At 34.7% G+C, this 25,294-nt stretch overlaps 1 protein-coding gene across 1 annotated transcript in view; it reads left to right on the plus strand.

The window, feature by feature from the left end:
- Positions 1-25,294, plus strand: part of brinp2 (bone morphogenetic protein/retinoic acid inducible neural-specific 2) — a 415,139-nt gene that overhangs the window by 155,377 nt on the left and 234,468 nt on the right. Inside the window, exon 2 of the mRNA XM_059344321.1 lies at positions 23,493-23,957. Coding sequence (XP_059200304.1) covers positions 23,545-23,957 — 413 coding nt within the window. The 5' untranslated portion in view covers positions 23,493-23,544. The remainder of the gene's footprint in view (positions 1-23,492; positions 23,958-25,294) is intronic.

Below are 25,294 nucleotides of genomic sequence, written 5' to 3' on the forward strand. Positions count from 1 at the left end.
GCCAGAACTTTAGAGGTAAATTTACAGTAGGTGCTGCTTTGTTTTCTAGTCTGATGGAGGCAACAAGTCTGGATTATTTGGAGCTTTTACAGACTCCACAGGGTTAAAGAGAGTCAGTCAAGTGTTCCTGATCATTAGGAAGAAATGATAAGTACATGTGTTAGGTCATTATTAACAATATAATATATAATCAGGCAGCCTGCTGCTGTTCTGACCCAGAGATTCTCTCCAAACATGATTTACCACACACTTCATTATCACCTCTCACAGACTATCATCCTGCCGGCCTCTGGTGAATATCAGCCGTTATCTTTCTGTCATCTTCACCTTCAGGAAAATCTGCAATAAACCATTTAGCAGCACTGTTCTGTTCTTCAAGCATGGTGGGATTAACAGCGGGCTCTTTATTCTGGAACTGGCTGCGGAGCCTCCAGGAGCCGCCATTATCTACAGAAGTCAGTTTACTGGATGTAGCAATGATTGAAGAGAAGATAGTCCAACAAAGAGATCAGCAGAAAGAGTTACTGATACACACTGTGATAGCAGCCAGGAAGTAAAGCTACAGCGACCATATAAGGCATTCATTAATACCTGTAAACACACATAGGCTGGTTTCTGTGTATTTTTGTGTGTGTTTTATGTGTGTTTTTGTTTGTTTTATGTGTGTTTTTTGTCATTTTTTGTGTGTTTTTGTGTGTGTTTTATATGTGTTTTTGTTTGTTTTATGTGTGTTTTTTGTCATTTTTTGTGTGTTTTTGTGTCTGTTTTATGTGTGTTTTTGTAATTTTGTGTGTGTTTTATGTTTGTTTTTGTGTGTTATGTGTGGCTTTTTTTTTTTTTTTTACATTTTTTGTTTGTATTTGTGTGTTTTTGTGTGTGTTTTAAGTGTGTTTTTGTGTGTGTTTTAAGTGTGTTTTTGTGTGTTTTATGTGCTTTATGACATTTTTTTGTTTTAGTGTGTTTTTAATGTGTGTTATTTGTCATTTTTTGTGTCTGTTTTTGTGTGTTTTATGTTTTTTTTTTTTCATTTTTTTGTGTATTTTTGTGTTTTTTATGTGCATTTTTGTAATTTTGTGTGTGTGTCTTTCATGTGTGTTTTTTGACATTTTTTGTTTGTTTGTCATTTTTTGTCTATTTTTGTGTGTTGTATATGTCTGTTTTATGTGTTTTTTTTTTGTCATTTTTTGTGTATTTTTTTGTGTTTGTGTCTGTTTTATGTGTGTTTTTGTAATTTCGTGTGTGTTTTTGGTGTGTTCTTGTGTTGAAAATGTTGCTCCAGTCAGTCAAAATGATTTTTTTCTCATCGGGTCATATAGGTTATAGGTTGTGCTGAAAACAATGACACCAACAGGTCCTGGTAAACACTTTATGAGTCGTTTATACAGACAGAAAGAAAAGTCATCAAAAACCAACAAAACAGCCCCAAACTCCAAAGGGTTAAGAACATTTTCCCGCTAATTGTTTATAAACTTTATGTTATTTTTATTGCCCAATATGTCCATTATTAAAGCGGTAATGCCCAGGAGGATGGTGTGTTAGTTAATTCAGGGTAGAAGACAGATGCAGCATGAATAATGACAGAACAGAACATCCTCAAGGGGAGAATGGCATTTATACAATAGAGAGCATGGAGGCTGAGAGAAGAGTGAAAGAATGTAAGAATAAGACGCGTTGCATCACTTAATGGCTCCTGGTTTCTGTCAGAGTTAGAAAAAAGGACTAAATAAAGACTAAATAAAGACAGGAACATGTGAAAGCCGTTCATCAGACCGCTTGGTTGGAACTACGTGTTGTTTAAGGTCAATAACTGCATTTTAAATTAATTATAATGTGCTTTAAACGCTCAATAACAAGCGTATGAAACCATTTTGTGACTTTTTTTGGTCATTTTGTGTCTTTTGTGTCTTTTTTTTTGGTCATTTTGTGTCTTTGTTGTCATTTTGGGTCTTTTTTTAGTCATTTTGTGTCTTTTTTTGGTCATTTTGTGTCTTTTTTTAGTTAATTTGGGTCTTTTTTTGGTCATTTTGTGTCTTTGTTGTCATTTTGGGTCTTTTTTTAGTCATTTTGGGTCTTTTTTTGGTCATTTTGTGTTTTTTTTAGTTAATTTGGGTCTTTTTTTTGTCATTTTGTGTCTTTTTTGTGTCTTTTTTTGTCATTTTGTGTCTTTTTTTAGTCATTTTGTGTCGTTTGTTGTGTCTTTTTTAATTAATTTGGTATGAGGTATGATCCCTCATGAGCTACTATTTAATCCTCCTCATCTTCGGCAATAATGTCCGTTAAAAAATCTGTTAAAAAATCTTCACCATGCCGTGTTGGTATCAGTTTTCTCAGCGTTACCTCACCTTTATGTCCTGATAATTCATTTTTAACTTTGACTTACTTGATCAAAATTTTGAACCCAAAAGAAACAAAGGAAAACACAAAATATGATCTTGCAAATGATGTTTCAAACACAGAATTTTAAATATTGCCAATATGAATACAGGTTGCATATATAACATATAACAGTTAAAATGAGGATAATATCTAGTTCAATATTTTATACTAAATATATTTGACAATATGTCCGGTTTTACTTGGCTGAATATCATCGAAAATAATCTGACATGGAGTTTCAAACCAGAAGCTTAAAGAGAAGCTGATGTAGAGACTCAATGTTGCTTCATTTTTATGTGCAGCTGCTGTAACAATAATAATAATAAATAATACATTTTATTTCTAATGCACTTTACATTAAAGTAAATCTCATAGTGCTTCCATGGACTCCAGAGGGTTAATGTTACCTTAGTGACCCTGTGAAACTATAATTAGTGTAATGAGGATAAACGTTGATAAAAACTCTTGTAAATCTCTGCTGGAGTCCCACAGAAACTCTGAACACAAAGTTCACAATAGCTAATTAACAGCAGTGATGTTAATTCCTGTATCAGTTCATAATTAGCACATTTTGGCTCTGAGACAGTGTCAGCGACATAGATTATATCTGTGATGAACAGCAGTAAAGAAATAGCAAACAACTTGGTGCATATGGTCCCAAGCTGCAGACAGATGTTCCTACATCATGGGGACAGGGACGATTTAAACCAGGGGTCTCAAACTCAAATTACCTGGGGGCCGCTGGAGGCAGTATCAGAATGAGCAGAAAAAGACACAAAATTACTAAAAAAGACACAAAATGACCAAAAAAACACACAAAATTACACACAAAAAAAAGTACTTTTTTTTTTTACAGTGTGGCTCTTTAATTAGGCCGCAGACCCCTGTGATAAACTAACAGCCCTCTGACAATGATGTGTTATGTGTTATATGTGTTATAAAACTAAAAAAAGACATCATATTGTGACTTTGTAACACCATGAGCGGGCGGGGCAGTGTGAGCTGGAGAATATGACTTTCAGCTGCTGACAGCTCCGAGTTTTCTTAATTATCAGCTGCTAAAGATGTTAACACGAGTATTGATGGGCCTTAATTGACCATATGGCTGCTTGTTTGTGTAGCTGGAGATTGACCAGAGAATTCACTGATAAGACAAACACACATGGACAGAACATGTGCTGCACACACACACACACACACACACACAGAGCCAGCACAGCATATAATTAGTGGGGTTTCAGTTTGCAGCCACATTATCGGCATAATGCTGACATCACTGCTGGCTCTGCTGCTTCACAATCCTGTCATGCTTGTTGTGTTTCTATGTATTTATGTGTGTGTGTGTGTGTGTGTGTGTGTGTGTGTGTGTTTTTGTACTTCCTACATAGTGAGGACCGGAACACGTTTTTAACCAACAGAGTGAGGACATTTTGGCCGGTCTTCACTTCTTTAAAGGCTTTTTTTTAAAGAGATTTCAGACTTTGTTTTAAGGGTTAAAGGTTACATGATAATGATAATTAACTGAAACTGTATTGTGTGGTAACAAAACTAACTAAAACTATAGTGAAAATGTCCTTCGTTTTCATCTTTGTCAACTTTTTTCATACATAATGAAGATGGATCAGACAAAGGAAATAAAGGCAAAATTTACTGTGACCTCTTTTAATCTCCCACCCAACAAATACCCCATTACAAAAAACTACAACTAATAAAAACTAAACTAAAACTAAAGCATTTAAAAAAATAAATACTAAACTAAAACTAGCAAACTCACTTTTAAAAACTCTAACAAATAATCACAACCCAATTAAAAATAAAACTGATTAAAAATGTGTGTGTGTGTGTGTGTGTGTGTGTGTGTGTTCTTGTGCTTCATAAATCGTGAGGACCGGAACACGTTTTTAACCAACAGAGTGAGGACATTTTTGCAAAGTGAGGACATTTCGTTTCGGCCGGTCCTCACTCCTTTAAAGGCGTTTTCTATTTTATTTTAGATCAAGGCTAAAGGTTACAATTACGTTTATGTTTAAAAAATTATAATGAACTAAAACTGTATTGTGTGGTTACAAAACTAACTACAATCATAGTGAAAATGTCCTTCGTTTTTGGTCTTTTTTCATACATAATGAAGATGGATCAGGCAAAGGAAATAAAGGCAAAATTTACTGTGACCTAAACTAAAACTAAAGCATTTCAAAAAACGAAATACTGAACTAAAACAATGGCAAACTCACTCTAAAAACGAATTAAAACTAACAAAAAATTACAACCCAATTAAAACTAAAACTAATGAAAAAATGAAAGTTTGTGTGTGTGTGTGTGTGTGTGTGTGTGTGTGTGTGTGTGTGTGTGTGTGGTATCAGCCTGAGGTGTGAGATTTCTCTCGTTCTACTTTTTATCAGATGCCCTTCATGCTCCTTCAGATTGTCAGCTGATTAATCCAGTCACACTTTAAAATTGCAGTTCACTTTCTTTAAACCTTTCATCATTCTTCTCTCCTGGATTGTTACACTGCAAAAACCAACTTACATGAAAAATGAAAAATAAATAACTAGAATTAAGCAAATTCATGCTTGAAACTAGTCAAAGTATCTGCCAGTGCAGTAAGTAAATGTTTCTTTGTAAGAATGATATAAATAAGTAAAAATATCTCGGCACTGGAAAACCAATGATGTCTTAAAATAAATCCAAAAATACTTCTTTTGAGCAACCGTGGCTAAGCTAACTACTTAGCTTAGCAAGCTACGTAGCCAAGAAGTTAGCTAACTACTTAGCTAACTTCTTGGGTATATAGCTTGCTAAGCTAACTACTTAGCTAACTTCTGGGCTAAGTATTTAGCTTAGCAAGCTATGTACCCAAGAAGTTAGCTATGTAATAATAGAAAAACTATTTTTCTTCATAAAGTATGAGAGGCAAAATGAAATGATTTTTAATAAAATTATTTTTGTGTCACTACTCTTCCAATGCACAACATGGGTCAATAATGACCCATATCCATTTTTTTTTGTTTTTTAAGTAGCTTGCTAAGCTAACTACCTAGCTAACTTCTTAGCTTAGTAGCTTGTTAAGCTAACTAGTTCGCTAACTTCTTAGCTAAGCATCTTGCTGAGCTAACTCCTTAGCTAACTTCTTAGCTAAGTATCTTGCTAAGCTATCTCCTTAGCTAACTTCTTAGCTAAGTAGCTTGCTAAGCTAACTACTGTGCTAACTTTAGGCTAAGTAGTTAGCTTAGCAAGCTACTTAGCCAAGTAGTTAGCTATGTAATAATACAAAAACGTTTTTTCTTCCTAAAGTATGAGAGGCAAAATGGAAATAATGATCTGTTGTTATCAAAAACAAGATATTTAAAGAACTATTGGAATATTCAATCATAAAATAAGTTGATACCAAAAGATAGAGCACAGAAACACACAGCAGCATTAAATAAGATGAAGGGAATGAATGAGGGTCATTTTAGACCATGTTGTACATTAAAAGGGTTAAAATATCTTGTTTATCAAAGAGTTAAACTGTATTAGCTTGTGTCTGGTGTTAACTGAACACTTTTGCATGTTACGTAGACATTCTTCCCCTTATTCCATAATTTAATTCCATATTCAAGTCATCTGCCTGTTTCTACGCCTCCGTATTGATCAGAACTCCATCATTGATCATCCTCTCTCCTGATTGGATAGTTAACATGTGATTGATCTCAGTGGGCGGGGCTTAAGGCTTTCTAATCGTCTCTGCAGGGTTTGTTTGGTTTTTTTAGGAGGCGATCAACCGTTTCCTGCTTTAATCACGCAGCTTCTCTCCTTTCTTTGGTTTGTCAACGAGCCTCTTTGAAAAGTCCTCAGCAGAAAAAGTCCACACTCGAATGAAAGATCAGTTGAAGTGGTTTAATTTGAAGCAGACAGATTGCAAAGAGACTCTGAGAGGCTTCACATCGCCTCTGTTTGCTTCAGCCAGAAGGAAAACTTGGGAAACTTTATCTGTGAATATTTACACTCAAATTGTCTCCTCACACTGACACATACTGTTACTGGTTTCAATATTTATAATTATGAGGCGTGTTTGAACAAATAGTCCACAGCATCAACCTGTTTTATTATTCTGTTCCTCCGCTCGCTGACTTGTTGAAGGTCATATTGGCATTTCAGAATTGAAATTTCTTAAACAAGCTCAGCGGAGTCACTCTGCAAATATCACTTTCTGCAAAGATGATTATATTACTTTACATGAAAGATGGAAATACTGCAGCAGAGATCACACGAAGCAGGCAGGAATTAAAGGGAAAGCTCCGGGTTTTAGCTGTTAAGTTATATTTAATACTTTGATGAAAATCTAATATCTGAGCCCTGGTGACAGAGAAAAAAAACATAGATTTAGAAGTGTTAGATACGTTATCTTGTTTTAAGAGTTAATTTCTCATTTTAAGTGTTCAACATGCTTATTTCTAGATTTAATCATCTTAATTTACCGTATATCGTACGTATATCATAACTCATATACAACAACTTCCTTACTGACTACTAATAATCAATAATTCTGAGGTTACTGAGGGAAAACTCTGAGTTAATGTCTTACTGGTTGTATAATAAGGCCATGCAGAATAAGGCATTTGTGTCTTTTTTGGGTAATTTTGTGTCTTTTTAAAAGAATTTTGTCTTTTTTAAATAATTTTGTGTCTCTTTTAAATAATTTTGTCTCTTTTCTTGGTAATTCTGTGTCTTTTTTTCTTTAAGTAATTTAGGTTTTTTATGTCATTTTGTGTCTATTTAGGTCATTTTTTGTCTTTTCTAAATAATTTTGTGTCTTTTTTGTAATTCTGTGTCTTTTTTGGGGGGGTAATTTTGTGTCTTTTTTCAAATAATTTTATATCTTTTTTTAAATAATTTTATATCTTTTTTTTTTATTTTGTGTCTTTTTTTTGTAATTATGTGTCTTTTTTTGGTCACGTTGATACTGCGGTCCCCAGGTCATTTACTCTAAAGCGATGCAGAACTAAATAAATGTTAATCTGAAGATAAAGTGGCACAGATCTCCTAAATTCTCCTTCAAAGGTTGAAGCAGATAAATCAGGCATTCACTTTGTTCCTGCAGCGTTTTCTCTTCAGCCTCCAACATCAGAATGTAGCACTGAGCTCCTCTTTGTCTCTTCTGTCTCTTCTTTCTGTCTCTTCTGTCTCTGGATTCATCTGTCTCTTCTGTCTCTCTCCTTTAACCTCTCTGTTTGTCTCTCTTTGACTACCGTTCTGTTCACTAAGCATCAGTCCTCCTCCGCTACGTTTCAAACAGCTCTTCTTCTCTCCGTCACTCTCCGTTTCCCCTCTCGGCCTCAGAGTACACTGTAAAAAAAAAAAAAAAAAAACTCTTGTTTTCACGGTAAAAAACCAGCAGCTGTCTTGTTACTAAAACTGAATTAACTCATTTATCATTTTACGTCTTTTTCTGTCATGGTTTAGAAGTTTTTCACCCTAAAATCTACAGACATTTATTACAGTGCATTGTTGGCCAAAAAAAGAGAAAAAATGTCGAAATGGAGCCGCAAACCTTATTTTGAGCCTCACAATGAAGATAAAACAACCTACTCAGTCTAAACTAGCCTACCAACATCACTAAAAAGCCATAATGAGATTTATTTTTATGATTTCGTGTGGGGAGAGGGGACGCCTACACTGTTAAAAATGTCTGTAGATTTTACTGTGAAAAACTGCTAAACCATGACAGCAAAAGACGTAAAATGATAAATGGGTTAATTCAGTTTCAGTAACAATGAAACACTGTAAATGTTTATATCAGCCAAAACACAATTTTTTCCTTTTTTGGGGGGGAAAAATACATTACTTCACTGTAAAATACACTGGCACAGTGAATATAAAAAATATGCTAACATATTGACAAGCCATCACTGTAATTTTTAGCATTTATTTTTTGTAAAAATACATTTTCACGCTGTTAAATGTATGAAACACCATATCTCTAACAGAAATATACTGTAATATTTAATGGTAAAATCTTTAATCTATGCAGCATTTATAAAATATTTTCTTGTCAATCATATCTGCCATATGACAAACAGCGTTTCTTTTGATGGAAAAACGTTTTATTTTTTAAGGTAAAATATGGAATAAATTGGCAGTCTTAAACGTGAAATCAACAGTGCTAATATCATTTTACCGTAATATTAGAAAAAGTTGCACCGTAATTATTACGGTAAAGTTCTGGCAACCACAGCTGCTGGTTTTTACCATAAAAACAACAGTTTTTTTTACAGTGTAGAATGCCCTGCTTAACCTGCTGCCCTCGCGACCCGGCCCCGCAAATAAGCGAATGAAAATAGATGGATGGATGGACTTTTTTTTAGCAAAATGGCTGATATTTTTTCCAGTGTGGTGCTGCTGGACTACAGCAGGTGCAGCTGCTGGTTTGTGCTGCTGACTGGTATAAATGCTGCAAGGTGGAGCGTCCTACAGCTGGCCTCTAATGCTGATGGACCTCCCTCTGCTCTAGTGTTTGCCAAGGGCCTGACCAGGTGCTCTGCAGCATATGCACACACACACACACACACACACACACACACAAATGGACATGAAACACATATGTGTGTGTGTCAGATCTAATAAAGACTCCCAGCTGCTGTAAACGTGCCGCTCTGATTGTGAGCTGATGAATTCTGCTGCAAGTTCACAAGAAAAATGGAGGTTGTCATTTAGTCCGACTCAGACAAGGAGAAAAAAAGCTCCAACACTGTTTTATTTCCTGCCTCCCCAAGCGGAGCAGGAATTACTTAAAGGAGGTTCAGGAGGAAACTGAACCGATTTAACCTTCGGCTCGGCCGACTGGAGGAGAAGTTTAAGGAGTTCTGCTGCAAAAAACATGAACCTTCCAAGTATTTTCTTCTTCTATCTAGCTATAGTATCTTAATTATATTGTTAGTATAATTAATTTAGAGTATAATTTACCTACTGACCATAGCTTTATGTGCAGGGTTCTTACGGGTGCTTGAAATCCTTGAAAATGTTGTATTTTCAAGGTTTAAAAAGTGCTTGGATTTTGGATAAAGTGCTTGTAAATGCTTGGAATTCTTACTGTATTTCTCTTGCAATCTGACTATATCTATATCTATATCTATATCTATATCTATATCTGGACTATGTTAAGTGAAATCTCCCCCTTTTAGTATGTAAGTACTCATCTAAAACATGCAGTTTATAAGCTATACAGCTATAAGATACTGGAAAAGCTTGAAAATTGACCTAGAAAGTCCTTTAAAAATGCTTGAATTTGACCACTGCTAAAGTGTACGAACCCTGTATGTGCCTATTTAATTTTAATTTTGTTTTAAGTATAATTTACCTCCACTGAAAAAAACTGGAGTGACATTTACTTCAAAAAAAGCTCGGCAAGTTTTTCCACACAGAAAGTGTTTGTAATCTTTACTCAGGCTGTTTCTAAGTCATATTTATTTAATAGAACCACTTATTTTTTTAATGAAAATACACAAATACAGTAAATATCAGATTCACTGATGTCGCTCAATTACATTTGACTTGGAAATATCAACTAATGAAGCCAATGAACTGGTTTAGTGAATATTACTGGAACAAATTATTCAATTTACATTAAAACTGAGACACATAATAAAAAAACAATCACATAAGTAGCTAAGTAGTTAGCTTAGCAAGCTACTTAGCTAAGAAGTTAGCTAAGGAGTTAGCTTAGCAAGTAATGCACCACATGAAAAACTGATGTTTCAAAGTAAAAGCACTGAATTCGTATTTCTTTGTAGAATTTATATAGATGATTGAAATAATAATTACAGGGCCAAAAAAACCTTCTTTTTTTCAGTGACCATAGCTTTATGTGCTTATTTAATTATTAGTATTATTATTATGTGCTGCTTTAATTATCTTATTGTGTAAAGACTTGTTTTTAGGATTGACATTGTGAGCTTTTTCATGCTTTTCAATCTCTTCAACTGTTGAATATGGTGAGTTTTTACCTCAAATATTGGCTCCAATTGAGAGTTTTAGTTACATGTAGTTTAAATGATATTTAAAAAGCATTTTCTATCACCAAAATCTGCTCGTTTCAAGTGTTTCTGACTTATTTTAATGTTACTACAGTCTGGCTTTTCAAGCCACAATTGCTCAAAATAAGTATATTTGGATTCATTTCAACACATCTTTGGTTTTCCAGTGACTAGATATTTTTTGCTCATTTAAAGAATTCTTTAAAAGAAAAATGTAGGCTACTTACTGCACTGGCAGATAAATTTACTGGTTTCAAGCATGCATTTGCTTAATTCTAGTTCCTTATTTCTTCTGTTTTTGCAGTGCAGCTTCCTTCTTTTGGTCCGTTTTCCATCTTAACACGCTGTCAGTCTGTGTTTCTCCTTCTCCTTTTTTGTGCAAATACGCTACAACAACTCATTCGTTGCTTTCTAAGCGCGGTGAAAGCGATGGAAGAAAAAAAAAAATCCAATAAACATAAGCCGCCGCTCCCCCTCGACTCCTCTGTCGTCTCTGAGATGTTATTCAAGCGCGACACGTGGTCGATTCCTCCTTCCACCTGGATGCCTCACCTCCTCCTCCTCCTCCTCCTCCTCCTCCTCCCCAATACAATATGGATTGGAGGTGATTCTGCCTTTTCTTTTACTTCCCTCCCCCCCAAGTAAGGAGAGAGAGAGGAGGAGGGTAAATAGGAAAAGGCTGTGTGAATAATGCAAAGCGAACATTAAATGTCAGGTCTAAAAATTCACAATTTCCCCCCATTGTCTCGCTGGCATTCGCAGCATGTTTTATGCATTTTATAATTAGCGGGGGAGTCTCCGAGGAGAAGGAGGAGAAGGAGGAGAAAGAGGAGAAGGAGGTCTGGCTGTTATGGGGATCGCTTATTTCTGCGAGAGGAAGCGTTTTAAAGAGTTACAGAGCAGCATTTGAAAGGCAAATCTCAGCTCCGTGAAGCGGGAAACAGCGCAGGAATTCTTCTCTGAATCAATACTTCTCACTTCTAACATGTATGAGATATAATATATATATATATATTATAAATGCACAAAAGGAGGAATGGAAAAGCTACATTTCAAGTTTAATGTTGGTAAAGTGGGTTAAAACTGTTGGGATTTAATTTCTAATGTGGGGAAATTATGTTTAACTATTTATTTTATTCCTATTTATTCTTTATTTTCTCAGTTATTATTGATAGAACCGGCCGATAATGTAACACATTGTTTCTACAGTGTATAATAATGTATAGCAATGTTAAATATTAAATATTTAAACAAATAAATAAAGATTTATGTTTGAGAAAGCAGCTCTCTGGGTACATTAGAGAGGTGAAAAAAAATCAGTGCACAATCCACATCAAAAAGGTTTTATTTTCATTCCAGCTCAAAAGAAAATTCTATCGGCCACCATATCGGTTATCAATGAATTTCCCCCTCTGAACTCCCATATTGGTCATGCTTGAACAAAAAGGTTAGGATGAAATGGGAAAAGATGGAGAGGGCTGATGGAGAAAGTGGCGAACCTGAGAGAAAGAGAGAAAGAGAGAGGAAACATAGTAGAGAGGAGAGAAAGAATGAGGAGAGTTTAAATGAGTGAATGTTCTATACGGGGTCAACATTAAGTCCAATTTAAACAAGTAATGGTGCACGGTCTAAAGTCATTGGTGCAAGTCCATTTAGGTTTTGTCCAAGTCACTTTTACTAATTACATGGTGCAAGTACACTGCAAAAAACATGAAGCTTTTTCTTCTTATCTATCAATAATACACTGTAAACAAAAATCTGTTTAATTTACGGTAAAATACTGGCAGCTGTGGTTGCCAGAACATCACCGTAAAAAATACAGTGAGCGTATGTTAATGTAAATATCAGCAAAAACTGTAATTTATACTGAATAATCCCATTACTTTTAGGATAATTGTTTCATCTTGGTATTTCTCCATTAACTTTACATGAAAATTTTATATTTTTACAGCAAAACTGTGTGTTTTCTACAGTTTATGGCGGTAGAATTTAAAGTTTTATACTATTGTTTGATTTACAGTAATTAAAAGTATCTACTACGGTGATGTACAATGTTTAATTTTACGACCTATTTCTGATGTAATTTGACAGTGTTTTACTGTAATTTAAACAAACATTTTTTACAGTGTATTTTAATTATATTGTTTGAGTATAATTTACCGACTGACCATAGCTTTATGTGCTTATTTAATTATTATTTTAATTATTATTATTATCATTTTTCATTTTTGAGGATCTACTTGGCTTCTGGTTTCTGCTATAGTTTCTGCTTTAAATCTGCTTTTCTGCTTGCTGTGGTATTGTGTATTTGTATTTTATTCTATTTTGGCCTGTTATAAGGCTTTGTTTTCTAGTTTCTGGGGGTGCGGTCTTGTGCCTTTATTACTTTGCTCAATTGTAGTTTTTTTTCTTCTCATTTTTGTCAGTTGGTTTTTGCACTTTAAGGAGCAATTAAACCAATCAAAGTGTCACATCCCACTCCCTTTAATACTTTTACTATTTCCATTGCAAACATGAGTCTTTTCTCTGTCCTGTTAACAACTCCATCTGACTGCCTGTGAGCTAATAACCTGTTTGACTGAGGAGGAGGAGGAGGAGGAGGAGGAGGAGGAGGAGGACTCTGAATCATACTAATCCACATAAACCTGATAAATCTTCCAACTGCTAACCTCCTGAATGAATCAGAGACCTTCCACTCCCTCTGGCTCATGTTGTATTTTTAAATAATATATTCCTTTATATGAGTGTTTTTTCTCACAAATTACACTCTAGCCAGTGATGTCACTGTAGCTAATATAGTAGGATATTTAAGCAGGGAAACTAAAACCTAGAAACAGAGAACCAGAACTCGTCTGAATGTTTTATTTCATCAGCTGAGCCTCGGGGAACAGATCTAACTGCAGTCCAACAGAGTGTCGACGTTTAAACGGGAGGAAAATACTGCACCGTTGACTTCAGAGCAGCTTTTTGTTGGTTTGTTGCCCCAAGACAGCAATGTGGCAACGCTGCACCTGATCACAGCCCGTTTTAACACCAATGGGCTCACACAGCGGAGCCAGAACATTTGTTGCTTACACAAAGTGGGGACTCTAAATGACCACTGGGTCTGGAACTAAAGGTTTTTAAAATAATAATAACAATAATACATTTTATTTATAGAGCGCTTTACAAGATATTCAAAGATGCTTTACAGTTAAAACAGTTAAGAAAAGGTTGCTGTCAATGATTACTCCGAGGTTGCGGAAGTTGCCAGTGGTTTTGATGTGTGATTTTGGGCCGATTAGTATTATGTCTGGTTTGTCACAGTTAAGTTGTAGGAAGTTTTCTTGCACCAGGTTTTAATATCGTTGAGGCAGTTGGTGTCCTTGGAGATGGTTTTGGTGGAGATGAATAGTTGGATGTTGTCTGCGTAGCGGTAAAAGCAAAAGCCATGGCGATGTGTGATGTTTCCAAGTGGGAGTATGTAGATCAGGGGTGTCAAACTGAAATTACCTGGGGGGTGCTGGAGGCAGTATCAAAATGACCAAAAAAAAGACACAAAATGAATTAAAAAAGACACAAAATGACCAAAAAAAAAAGACACAAAATGACTGAAAAACCACCCAATCACTTTAAAAAGACACAAAATGACAAAAAAAGACAGAAAGTGACCAAATAATACACCGAATTACCTAAAAAGACACAACATTTTTTTAAAGACACAAAATGACCAAAAAAGACGCAAAATAACTGAAAAAACACTGAATCATTTTAAAAAGACACAAAATGACAAAAAAGACACAAAATGACCAAATAAGACACAGAATTACCTAAAAAGACACCAAATGACCCAAATAAGACATACAATGACCAAAAAAGACACAAAATGACAGAAAAAAACGAAATTACTTAAAAAAGAAACAAAATAACCAAAAAAAGACACAGAATTACCAAAAAAGACACAAAATGACAGAAAAAAACTAAGTTACCTAAAAAAGACACAACGTTATAAAAAAGACACCAAATTACAAAAAAAAGTAATTAAAGGGACCTTCCACACACAACAGAAACAAAATGACCAAAAAAAGACACAAAATTACCATGAAAGACAAAAAATGATTTTAAAAAGACACAAAATTGCCAAAAAGACACAAAATTATTTTTAAAAGACACTTAATTACCAAAAAAGGAACAAAATTACAAAAAAGACACAAAATGACACAGAATTACCAAAAAAGACACAAAATGACCAAAAAAGACACAAACTTACTAAAAAAAGACACAAAACGACCAAAAAAAGACACAAACTTACCAAAAAAGACACAAACTTACTAAAAAAAAGAAACTAAATTATTTAAAAAAGACACAAAATTACCAAAAAAGACACAAAATTATTTATAAAAGACACAGAATTATTAAAAAAGACACAGCATTACCTAGAAAAGACACAAAATAACAAAAAAAAAGTAATTAAAGGGACCTTCCACACACAACACAGTAAAGTGCCATTCATATAAAACTCACATTAATCTTTCATTTCAAGGTGGGGGCCACAAAATATCATCACGAGGGCCACAATTGGCCCGCGGGCCACCAGTTTGAGAGCCCTGATGTAGAGGATGAACAGGAGGGGACCAAGCACTGAACCCTGGGGGACGCCTTGGGGAACAGGAGCAGTGGAGGAGGTTCAGTTATTAATGTGGATGAATTTCTGTCTGTTTGAGAGGTCAGATCTCCTCCAGAGTTGATTCAGTCGGGTTAGAGCACCATAACTTGATTGTTTCCCTTTTTTCTATAAGTCTCTTTGGATAAAAGCGTTTGATAAATGACTAAATGTAAATGTGGGTTTTTGTTCCAAACATTCCTCCTTTAATTTTCCCTCCTATCAGTTTCTACCATTGTTCCATCTGATCATTGTTTCCTCTCATCTTCTGTCCTTTCACTGGCTCATCCTTTCTTTTCATTCATTCCATTGTTTAGTGCACATCCATTTTTTTATTTTTTTTCCCAAAAAGCCGTTTCAATGCTATTTGTTGTTGGCAGAATCTTCATGTATTGTTTCAGTCAGATTCATAGCTACAGGAATTTGGACTCCATTTAGTTTTAACATAAAAGCCAAAAGGCATCGATATAAAAAATGAATCACATTACAGTTCACAAGCAAACAAGTAGAATAAAATGAATGATACACGTTTAATTGGTCTTGATGTAAGTGGTTCAAGACCAGCAAAGAGTTGGTGCCGCTCTGGAACCAGTGTTCCTGGTTTATTACCATTGTGAGAGGCTTTTTTTTCTTTTTTCAAGCCAAGAGCGCCATCTAGTGGGGTCAAAAATTAAAGAAAATGTTTCATGAAGCTTCGTTGTCACTCCACTACTGGTTACTAATACTAATTAATTAATTTTAATTACTTACTTTATTACTAATACTACCCTTTTCGATCAAGACATTTCCTGGGCCAGGAGCTTATTTCTTTATTTTTATTTTTTTAATATATATATTTTTTTTTTCCCACATAAAGCACTCACATGACAAATCACAGAAAAGGGGAAAAGATAAACAAATAGCACAGCACGCAGACAAGGAATACACCAAAAAAATAAATAATAAAAATAAAATAAAATAAATAAAAATAAATAAATAAAATGAAAAATAAATAAATAAAATTAAATAAAAAAATGTAAATAAAATAAATAGCACAGCATGCAGACAAGAAATACACCAAAAGAAAAAAAAAATGAAATAAAATAAATAAATAAAAATAAATAAATTAAATTAAATTAAAAAATTAAAATAAAATAAAGGAATTAATGAATAAAAAAAATAGCACAGCACGCAGACAAGGAATACACCAAAAAATAAATAAATAAATAAATACAAATAAAAAATTAAAAAATATAAAATGAAAAATAGTAAATTACCACTGTGTTACATTTACTGTCAGTCATTCAGTCATTTGTACAGATATATAAGGCCATACAGTTTACATGGTGAGAAAGAAATAGGGGAAAAAAACAATGGCGCTTATTTCTAAGCATGGAATGATGGCCTTTAAGTCAAAGTAACAATAATAATAATAATAATAATAATACATTTTATTTGTAAAGCACTTTTCATAAAGAAATCTCAAAGTGCTACAGAAACCAAAAACAAAATAAACAAAAGACTAAGAGAAAACAGCAGTAGATAAAAAAGACACAGGTAATAGATTATTAAAGAGATTAAGGTGCAGAGACAATAATAATAAAAACATCTAGGGACAACCTAAAAAAAATAGTGATATTTTGGCTCCTCCCACACTGTAAAAAAAATCTGTTTAATTCACGGTAAAATACCGGCAGCTGTGGTTGCCAGAACATCACCGTAAAAAATACAGTGATCATATATTAATGTAAATATCAGCAAAAACTGTAATTTATACTGAATATTCCCATTACTTTTAGGATAATTGTCATCAGGGTATTTCTCCATTAACTTTACATGAAAATTTTATATTTTTACAGCAAAACTGTGTGTTTTCTACAGTTTATGGCGGTAGAATTTAAAGTTTCATACTATTGTTTGATTGACAGTAATTAAAAGTATCTACTACGGTGATGTACAATGTTTGATTTTACGACCTATTTCTGATGCAATTTGACAGTTTTTTACTGTGATTTAAACAAACATTTTTTACAGTGCAGACAGAACATGAGCCCATTTTTAATTCCCAGCAGCGTTTCCTCTGAGCCGTACAGTAGAAGACTCCAGCATCAGCACACCGGCCCATTCATCACGCTCTCATCCTGCTTTTAGCTGCATAAATACATTCGTTTGACAGATGACTTTGCTAATTGCCTTTTCAAACTGCAGTAATCTCCCGGTGCAGCCAGCGAAAATTAAAAATGCAGTGCCCTGAGTATTGTTTTTTCATGTCTGAGCCTGCATTTATCCACCTGAAATTAATTCTCTAATTTGTTTGTAAGATAAACAGGGAATAGTGAGCATCCCAATCCACTTAAAGCTTCCTCGCTGCTGCTTTACATATCCGCTCTGAAATGCTGATTTGTCCCTGAAGACTCCACCCAGCGATCCTGCTGCTCATTAACACAGAAACGAGGAGCAAGCCTCCACTAGACTTTAGAGAAGTAAAATGTCACCTTCAACAAAGTGTTGACACGCTGTCTGTCCGTCTGCACCGAATAAATACACAAAGTTTGAAGATTTGAGTTGGAAATTCACACTTGAGCTGCAGTGAGATGAGTGTGAATGTGTCTGTGATCAGTGGAGGAGCTGCTGACTTCTTGTCCAAACACGCAGCATCAAGAAGCTGAAAGCTGCACTGTAAAAAATAATAAAAATTTTGTTTTTATGGTAAAAACCCGCAGCTGTGGTTGCCAGATCTTTACCGTAATAGTTAGGGTGCAACTTTTTCTAATATTACGGTAAAATGATATTAGCACTGTTGATTTAACGTTTAAGATTGACATTTTATTCCATATTTTACCATTTTTCCATCAAAAGAAACGCTGTTCTGCCATATAATTTACCCGAAAATGCTTAATAAAACAGTAGATTTTTGAGAAAAAAGTGGCAAATCTACAAGAAAAAGTAGCAGATTTATAAGATTAAAAGTGTCAAATCTATGAGAAAAAAAATCTGATTTATGAGAAAAAAGTGGCAAATCTTAAAGTGGCATACATTTGATTTTTTTTTTCTCATAGATTTGCCACTTTTTGCCAAAATATTACCACCTTCCCTGGGTCCGTAATATTTTTTTTCATACTTTTTCATACTACTGGCTGGATTGTCATAAAATTTGGTATGGCATTTAAAGTCTCCAAAGGATGACTGTAAAGTTTTTTTTAGTTAATTTTTGAATTAAAGATTTTACCATTAAATATTACAGTATATTTCTGTTAGAGATATGGTGTTTAGCACATTTAACAGTGAGAAAAAAAGTATTTTTTTCAAAAAGATAAATGCAAAAATTACAGTGATGGCTTATATATATATATATATATATATATTACAGTGTATTTTACAGTGGAGTAATGTATTTTTTCTTTAAAAACAACTGTTTTGGTTGATATATACATTTACAGTGTTTCATTGTTACTGAAACTGAATTAACTCATTGATCATTAAACATCTTTTTCTGTCATGTTTGTAAAAAATGTCTGTAGATTTTACGGTGAAAAACTGCCAGTGTACATGGTGAAAACAGGATTAGGGCTGGGCGATATATCGATATAAAAAAAATATATTGATTTAACAAAAAATGTGATATGGAATTAGACCATATCGCGTATATCGATTTGGTTAGTACACACATTATAGTCATCATTTATTAATTATACAAAAATAAAAATACATAAAAATCACTTACAGGATTAAATTTCAGAAAATAAATCAATATAATTTTTGATATTCCTGATGAGGACTGGTGTTGATGAAGAAAAATAAACTATGAAACAAGAAAATAATATTAATGTGCAATATTTCTGTGTGTTTAAGTGAAACCAGGTTCAAATCTATTTAAATTTAAGATATTTTCTCATCTAAATGTGTACTTTATGGAGCTTTGACATTTTTTACAGTGTGCCAGACAATCAGAGCTCCACGAGAACCTTTCAGTCGCTCAGAAAACTTTCAATAAAGTCGTTTCAATCTCGTCTTCTAAAATTGCAGAAACACCATTACAGAAGCTGTTTTACAGCTGTATAGAAATAATGTTGAGCTGTAGGGCTGCAATCACCATCAGAGGGATGTTTATGCTCTTCAATAACCTTTAAAGCAAACAAGTATAAAACAGGAAAAGGGAGGATGCATCCTTGTGGCGCTTTTCAAAAGAAAACTACTGAATTTAATTAGCTGCACAATACTGCTGTAATTATAGACTGTAACACGACTCGCAGAAAGACTAAAGATGAGTTTCAGAGTTGTCAGACAAGAATGACAAGAATAAAAAAATGAATTACTACAAGTTTTAAAAAGAAGCATTTTAAAAAATCACATCTTAACCCAAAAGAACCCAGTTATCCTTAAAGGAAAGTTATGGGGGATATACCACAGACCAAGTGGACCACATAGAAAACATTTATGATGTTTTTTTGTTTTTTTTGATTGATTGAGAATTCATTTGAACACAAAATAAAAGATGAACAATTAAAAAGAAACGAACAACAATAACTACAAGACAACAACACAAAATGAAACAACAACAAGACTCGACATTTATTTGTGTTCAAAAGGAGCCAAAGCTCATGAAAACAATAAAAACAGTCAATTAAAACAGGGAAATAGAAATAAAAATACAAATAAGATAAATTAAAATACAGCAGGATAAGAACATAGATAAAAAGTCAACAAAACACTAAAAGATAAGATAAGATAAGATTGGATAAGATAAAAAGAAAAGTGAAAATAAAATATTTTTTTCTTGTAGATTTGGCACTTTAATCTAGTAAATTTGAGTCCATGTGGTTCTACGACCAAACAGAGAGACAGGATCCCATTTTGATACCCACCGAAGTTACCAAATATAATTCTTCGCCCGATAAAGGGCTAACAAAATAAAGAAACAGATAAACAATGACATTTTTTCAACTGTGGTGCTGAGTCACGTGACATGTGGTCATTGCCTTGCCCCCCTTTAGACGGTCAGACCGCTGTCTGAAGGAATGGTAGAAACCAAAAGAGCAGAGATATGCCAATGTTTAGTCCTTAGTATAGGTCAAAAACACACAGTTTTACATTTCCTCATGTTCAGATTGTTCCATGCCTGATAAATGCCAACATAACTCCATTGGAACACAATATATTTGTATTAAATGTGAAGCTCAAACCGTTACAAAGCCATTGACATTATCAGGGTTATTTAGCTCCTCCACAGCCGAGAAAAAAAAGCTTTTCTTCACAGTCTGAATAGTACTCCAAAAAATGACTTTAGTGACCTTCATGTGAAGAAATTTAACACCAAGAATGCCGACTTGGCGTTTCTACAACCTCTCATCCAATGTTAGCTTCAGTGTTTCTTAGAGGTGTGTGTGAAAAGGTTAAACTCTCCAGTATTTAACAAAGAAAATGCCCCGATGAGAGCAAAGTAGTTTGAAATATACAGACTTTTGAGACGGTGTGTTCTGTGCAGGATGATTCACTACAACCTTAAATATAATCATTAATACTTGTCCATCTCGACACTTGCTGTCAATCGTGCAACAATCTGTTTAATATCTCGCAATGTATTCTTATGAACGGGTTTCATACAACAACTTTTGCTGCATGTTTCCAATGATATATCCTGAAATCTATAACCTAAAATAAGGGTTGTAATGAACAAATCATCAACAACTGCTTGAGTTACATTGTCACATTACATTTTCTCAATCCCCATAGACCCCTATGTTAAATCGGCCATCTTTTCACAGCAGAAATAAACATGTTTACAGTTTTAATCGAATGTCCCCGTCCATGACAGCTGTATGTTTTATGTAACTCAGCGTCTTAAATCATAGCAAGGCTTAAAGCTCTGTATAATTAATGTCATGGCTGCTTTCAGGAAGCTGCAGGTGTTCTGGGGTTTATTCTCCTCTTGAACATATTACATAATATATATTATGTTATGTATGTATGCACACTCTGCACAGGATAAATATATGACTCATTGCTATGTTATTTTTAATATTACTCCTACTACTACTACTATTATTATTATTATATACATATACCGTTGCTGCCATTACTACTATTACTATATACTGTGATATACTACTATTACTATAACACTGGCCTTATTATTATTAGTAGTAGTATTTTTTATTATATATTATATACTGTACCTTACATACCAACTGATCTTCTTTTAGCTCTTTAGTGTCATTGTACTATTCTGTGTTATTTCTACTGTTGTTTTTATTTATTCTACCTCAGTATTTTATTGTACTTAAATACCGGATCTATCTATCTATCTATCTATCTATCTATCTATCTATCTATCTATCTATCTATCTATCTATCTATCTATCTATCTATCTATCTATCTATCTATCCATCCATCCATCCATCCATCCATCCATCCATCCATCCATCCATCCATCCATCCATCCATCCATCCATCCATCCATCCATCCATCCATCCATCCATCCATCCATCCATCCATCCATCCATCCATCCATCCATCAATCCATCTATATTTTTGTATGTTGATTGAAATCGTAGACGTGTTTTGTCCGATCAGATCTTTGTGCTTTGTGTACATTTACATCTTTACTTTCATGTGGTCAAGAACTATCAAACTGCAATGTGATCACCCAAAAAATTAATTTTAATAAAAGCAGTAAAAGGATCCTCGCTGGCTAAGTGCACACAGACCTGAATATGTATTTCATCCAGATATGATTCACATGAGATGACAGGCTTAAATGGGGCCTGAGATTACACTTTAAGAGGCAGCTTCCTCATCAGGAAAATGTAATTTCTTTGAAGGAATGAAAGCAGTGTCTCTATGATTTGTGAATTTAATTAATGCTCGTGGTCTTAATAACAATAATTACGTGTGTGAGACATGCAGAGAGAATACCAGACATGAAAACAATCACTGCTGTGATTGATGTTAACTAGATAAATACCACGTTGGGGGACATTGTGCTGCCTTCATAATTCTGGACTGTCATCACAATATTTGGACAGAAACGTCCATCACTGATTATAAAACCGCAAATTAACTCTTTGATGCACAACATATAAACACATTCTAATACACAACATGGGTCAAAAATGACCCTCATTCATTCCCTTCATGTTATTTCATGCTGCTGTGTGTTTGAATATCTTTTTTTTTATTACAACAGATCATTATATCCATTTCCCTTTCATACTTTATGAAGAAAAATAGTTTTTGTATTATTACATCAAGTTTACACACATGGGTCAAAAATGACCTTGTGCATTAGAAGAGTAGTGATACAAAAAGTGATTCACTAAATGAACAATGTGAGTATATGTGTAACTATGTTTGTCTTATTTTGAAGGTTAAACTTTAAAAGAGTTGTTAGAACCACCAGATTACATTGGAAAATCACATATTTTAACATTTGAGGCTTATTAGAGCCACCTAATAATAATTTCCATTGGAAAAACACCAATTTAACAAAATAGGATAGTTAATATTTGTGTCTTCTTTGTCAGGTTTTAAATTGGTGACAACATATAAACACCTTCTAATGCACAACATGGGTCAGAAATCACCTTGTGCATTAGAAGAGTAGTGATAAAAAAAAGGGGGGGTTTTATTAGGGCCGGGACTCGATAAAAAAAATTAATGTAATTAATTAATCGAAATTTATCGTTCTCACCTGAGAACAGTGAGAAGTGATTTTTTTCACATGGATTTTTAGTATACCATTGAATAATGACTGAATACATAAGCTTAAGCAACAAAAATATTGTTTATTTTTGTTCAAGTCCAACAGACCAGTGACATTTTTGCCATTAAGTGTAGCAATAGCATATTTAGAAATATAGTACATTTCATAAATCCAGGTAGCCTATAGGTAGGTAGACCTTCTGTAAACAAGAATACTTTGTTTTTTGAAGTAAATCACAATCCACGCTAGCTAGCACACTAGCCGCTAGCTGCTATGTGTTTAGCATTGAGGTGATACCTGAGGCTGGATGTGCTGCTATGGTGATATGTGAATTCCTTGTTGCCTAGCAACACAACCATGCTCTTATGGACGCTTCCATCCGTTGGTTTTTAGTAACTAAATGTCCCATCATCCACGGGGCCAACCAAAGGTCTCATCAGCTTCTTCCTTCATGTTCACTGTGGTTTGTTGTTGTCTCAACTCATCAACGCTAGTTGGTGCTCCAGTATAATCGCTCCTCCTGAAACTCATCCAGGGAGAAACGTTCCGCGGTGCAAAAATAAGTAAATAAAATGCGTCAATTTTTTAAAGTCCCGGCCCTAGTTTTTACTCAAAAAGTAAGGAATGAAAGAAAAAAAATTGAAGTATGATGATCAAAAACAAGTTATTCGAGGAAAACCTGCAATACTGAATGATGAAATTAATTTTTTGCAAAGATTTAGAATATCTTGTGCATCAAAGGGTTAAACGTCTTCCTGTTTCTGTCTTGTTTCCAGGCCAGAGGGAGGTGACTGTCTGAAGAAATGCCGGTCTCAGGTGCCCTAGTACATGACCACCTGGACCATGGCGACTCCTTGTCCAATCAGAAGAGAGAGGTGCTCCCATGGCTCCGCCTACCTCGCTAGATGGTCGGCGTCCTCCTTAATGCTCCTATGGTTGCCATGGGTGTTGCTATGGCTGCCGTGGCCCGCCCGAGCTGAACAAGTGGGTGGCGGGGTGCACGGCGGGAAGGTGCTCCACGGCTCCTCGTCTTCATCCTCCTCATCATCCTCTTCCTCGTCCTCCGCCTCGGCCCCGTCCGGCTCCTCCTCTTCTTCGGCGTGGGGCTTCAACACGAGGCAGAGCGGGGGGCAGCTGGACTGGCTGCTGTCGGAGAAAGGACCTTTCCACAGATGTCCGGAGTACACAGAGTTCAGAGAGAGGTTCCAGCAGGGATTTTCTACCAGATACAAGATTTACAGGTGAGAGGGGTCGCCCCATATATATATATATATGTGTGTGTGTGTGTGTGTGTGTGTGTGTGTCAGGATTTTAAAAGATCAGCAGGTGAGGAGAGGAACAGTGTGCTCTCATATCTATGGCTACCAACCTAGCGCTTCCCAAGCTTTTGGTTTATTTATGTACTTTTTGAAAGGACCCACATGAGACGGATAAAGAAAGGAATGGTAAAAACCAAAAGAAGAGCACAGATATGCCAACGTTTATTGATTGATTGATTCAGAATTTTATTTCGAACATGTAAAAGTCAACATAAACACTAATGACATGTGGTCATTGCCTTGCCCCCCTTTAGACGGTCAGACCACTGTCAAAAACACTAAGTTTTACATTTCCTCATGTTCAGATTGTTCCATGCCTGATAAATGCCAACATAACTCCATTGGAACACAATATATTTGTATTAAATGTGAAGCTCAAACCGTTACAAAGCCATTGACATTATCAGGGTTATTTAGCTCCTCCACAGCCGAGAAGAAAAGCATTTTTTCACAGTCTGAATAGTACTTCATAATATGACTTTACTGACCTTCATGTGTAGAAATTTAACACCAAGAATGCCGACTTGGCGTTTCTACAACCTCCCATCCAATGTTAGCTTCAGTGTTTCTTAGAGGTGTGTGCGAAAAGGTTAAACTCTCCAGTATTCAACAAGGAAAAGAACTGAGAAATGAGAGCAAAGAACTGTGAAATATACAGACTTTTGGGACGGTGTGTTCTGTGAAGGATGATTCACCACGACCTTAAATATAATCAATAATACTTTAATTAATTAATACCATCTCGACACCTGCTGTCAATCATGATGATGCTGTCTTACACCCAGCTCTTCTGAACAGAAAACCACTTACCTCATGCAGTACCTCGTTAGTAACACTAACAATGAGTCAGTCTCATCTTCAAAAAAAAAAAAAAAAATCAAGTATTGTGTATATATTTACTTGACAAATGTACAGCTGACATCATCAATCTGTTTAATATCTCTTAATGTGTTCTTATGAACAGGTTTGTAAGATTTCAAAATCAAATAGCCTTTATTGTCATTATATAGGCAACTATAAAAACTGCATAATGTGCATAGTAAGACAATCAGAAGAAGACGATTTTTTACTAGTGATTGAGACCATAGTGTTGTCCTAAAAAAACATTTCTGAAGTGATAAATCAAGTGACAAGTTTTCTCATTTTGCATTGAAATGAATGGACAAAAATGCTTTTGCAGCCAAACTTGGTGCCCCCTGCTGGAATTTTTGGTAGAATGCAGCTTAAGACACTTCCTGGTTTGCCTCCCTGCTGAGACC

This window comes from Centropristis striata, chromosome 11 (genome assembly GCF_030273125.1).
Source record: "Centropristis striata isolate RG_2023a ecotype Rhode Island chromosome 11, C.striata_1.0, whole genome shotgun sequence".
Taxonomy (NCBI): domain Eukaryota; kingdom Metazoa; phylum Chordata; class Actinopteri; order Perciformes; family Serranidae; genus Centropristis; species Centropristis striata.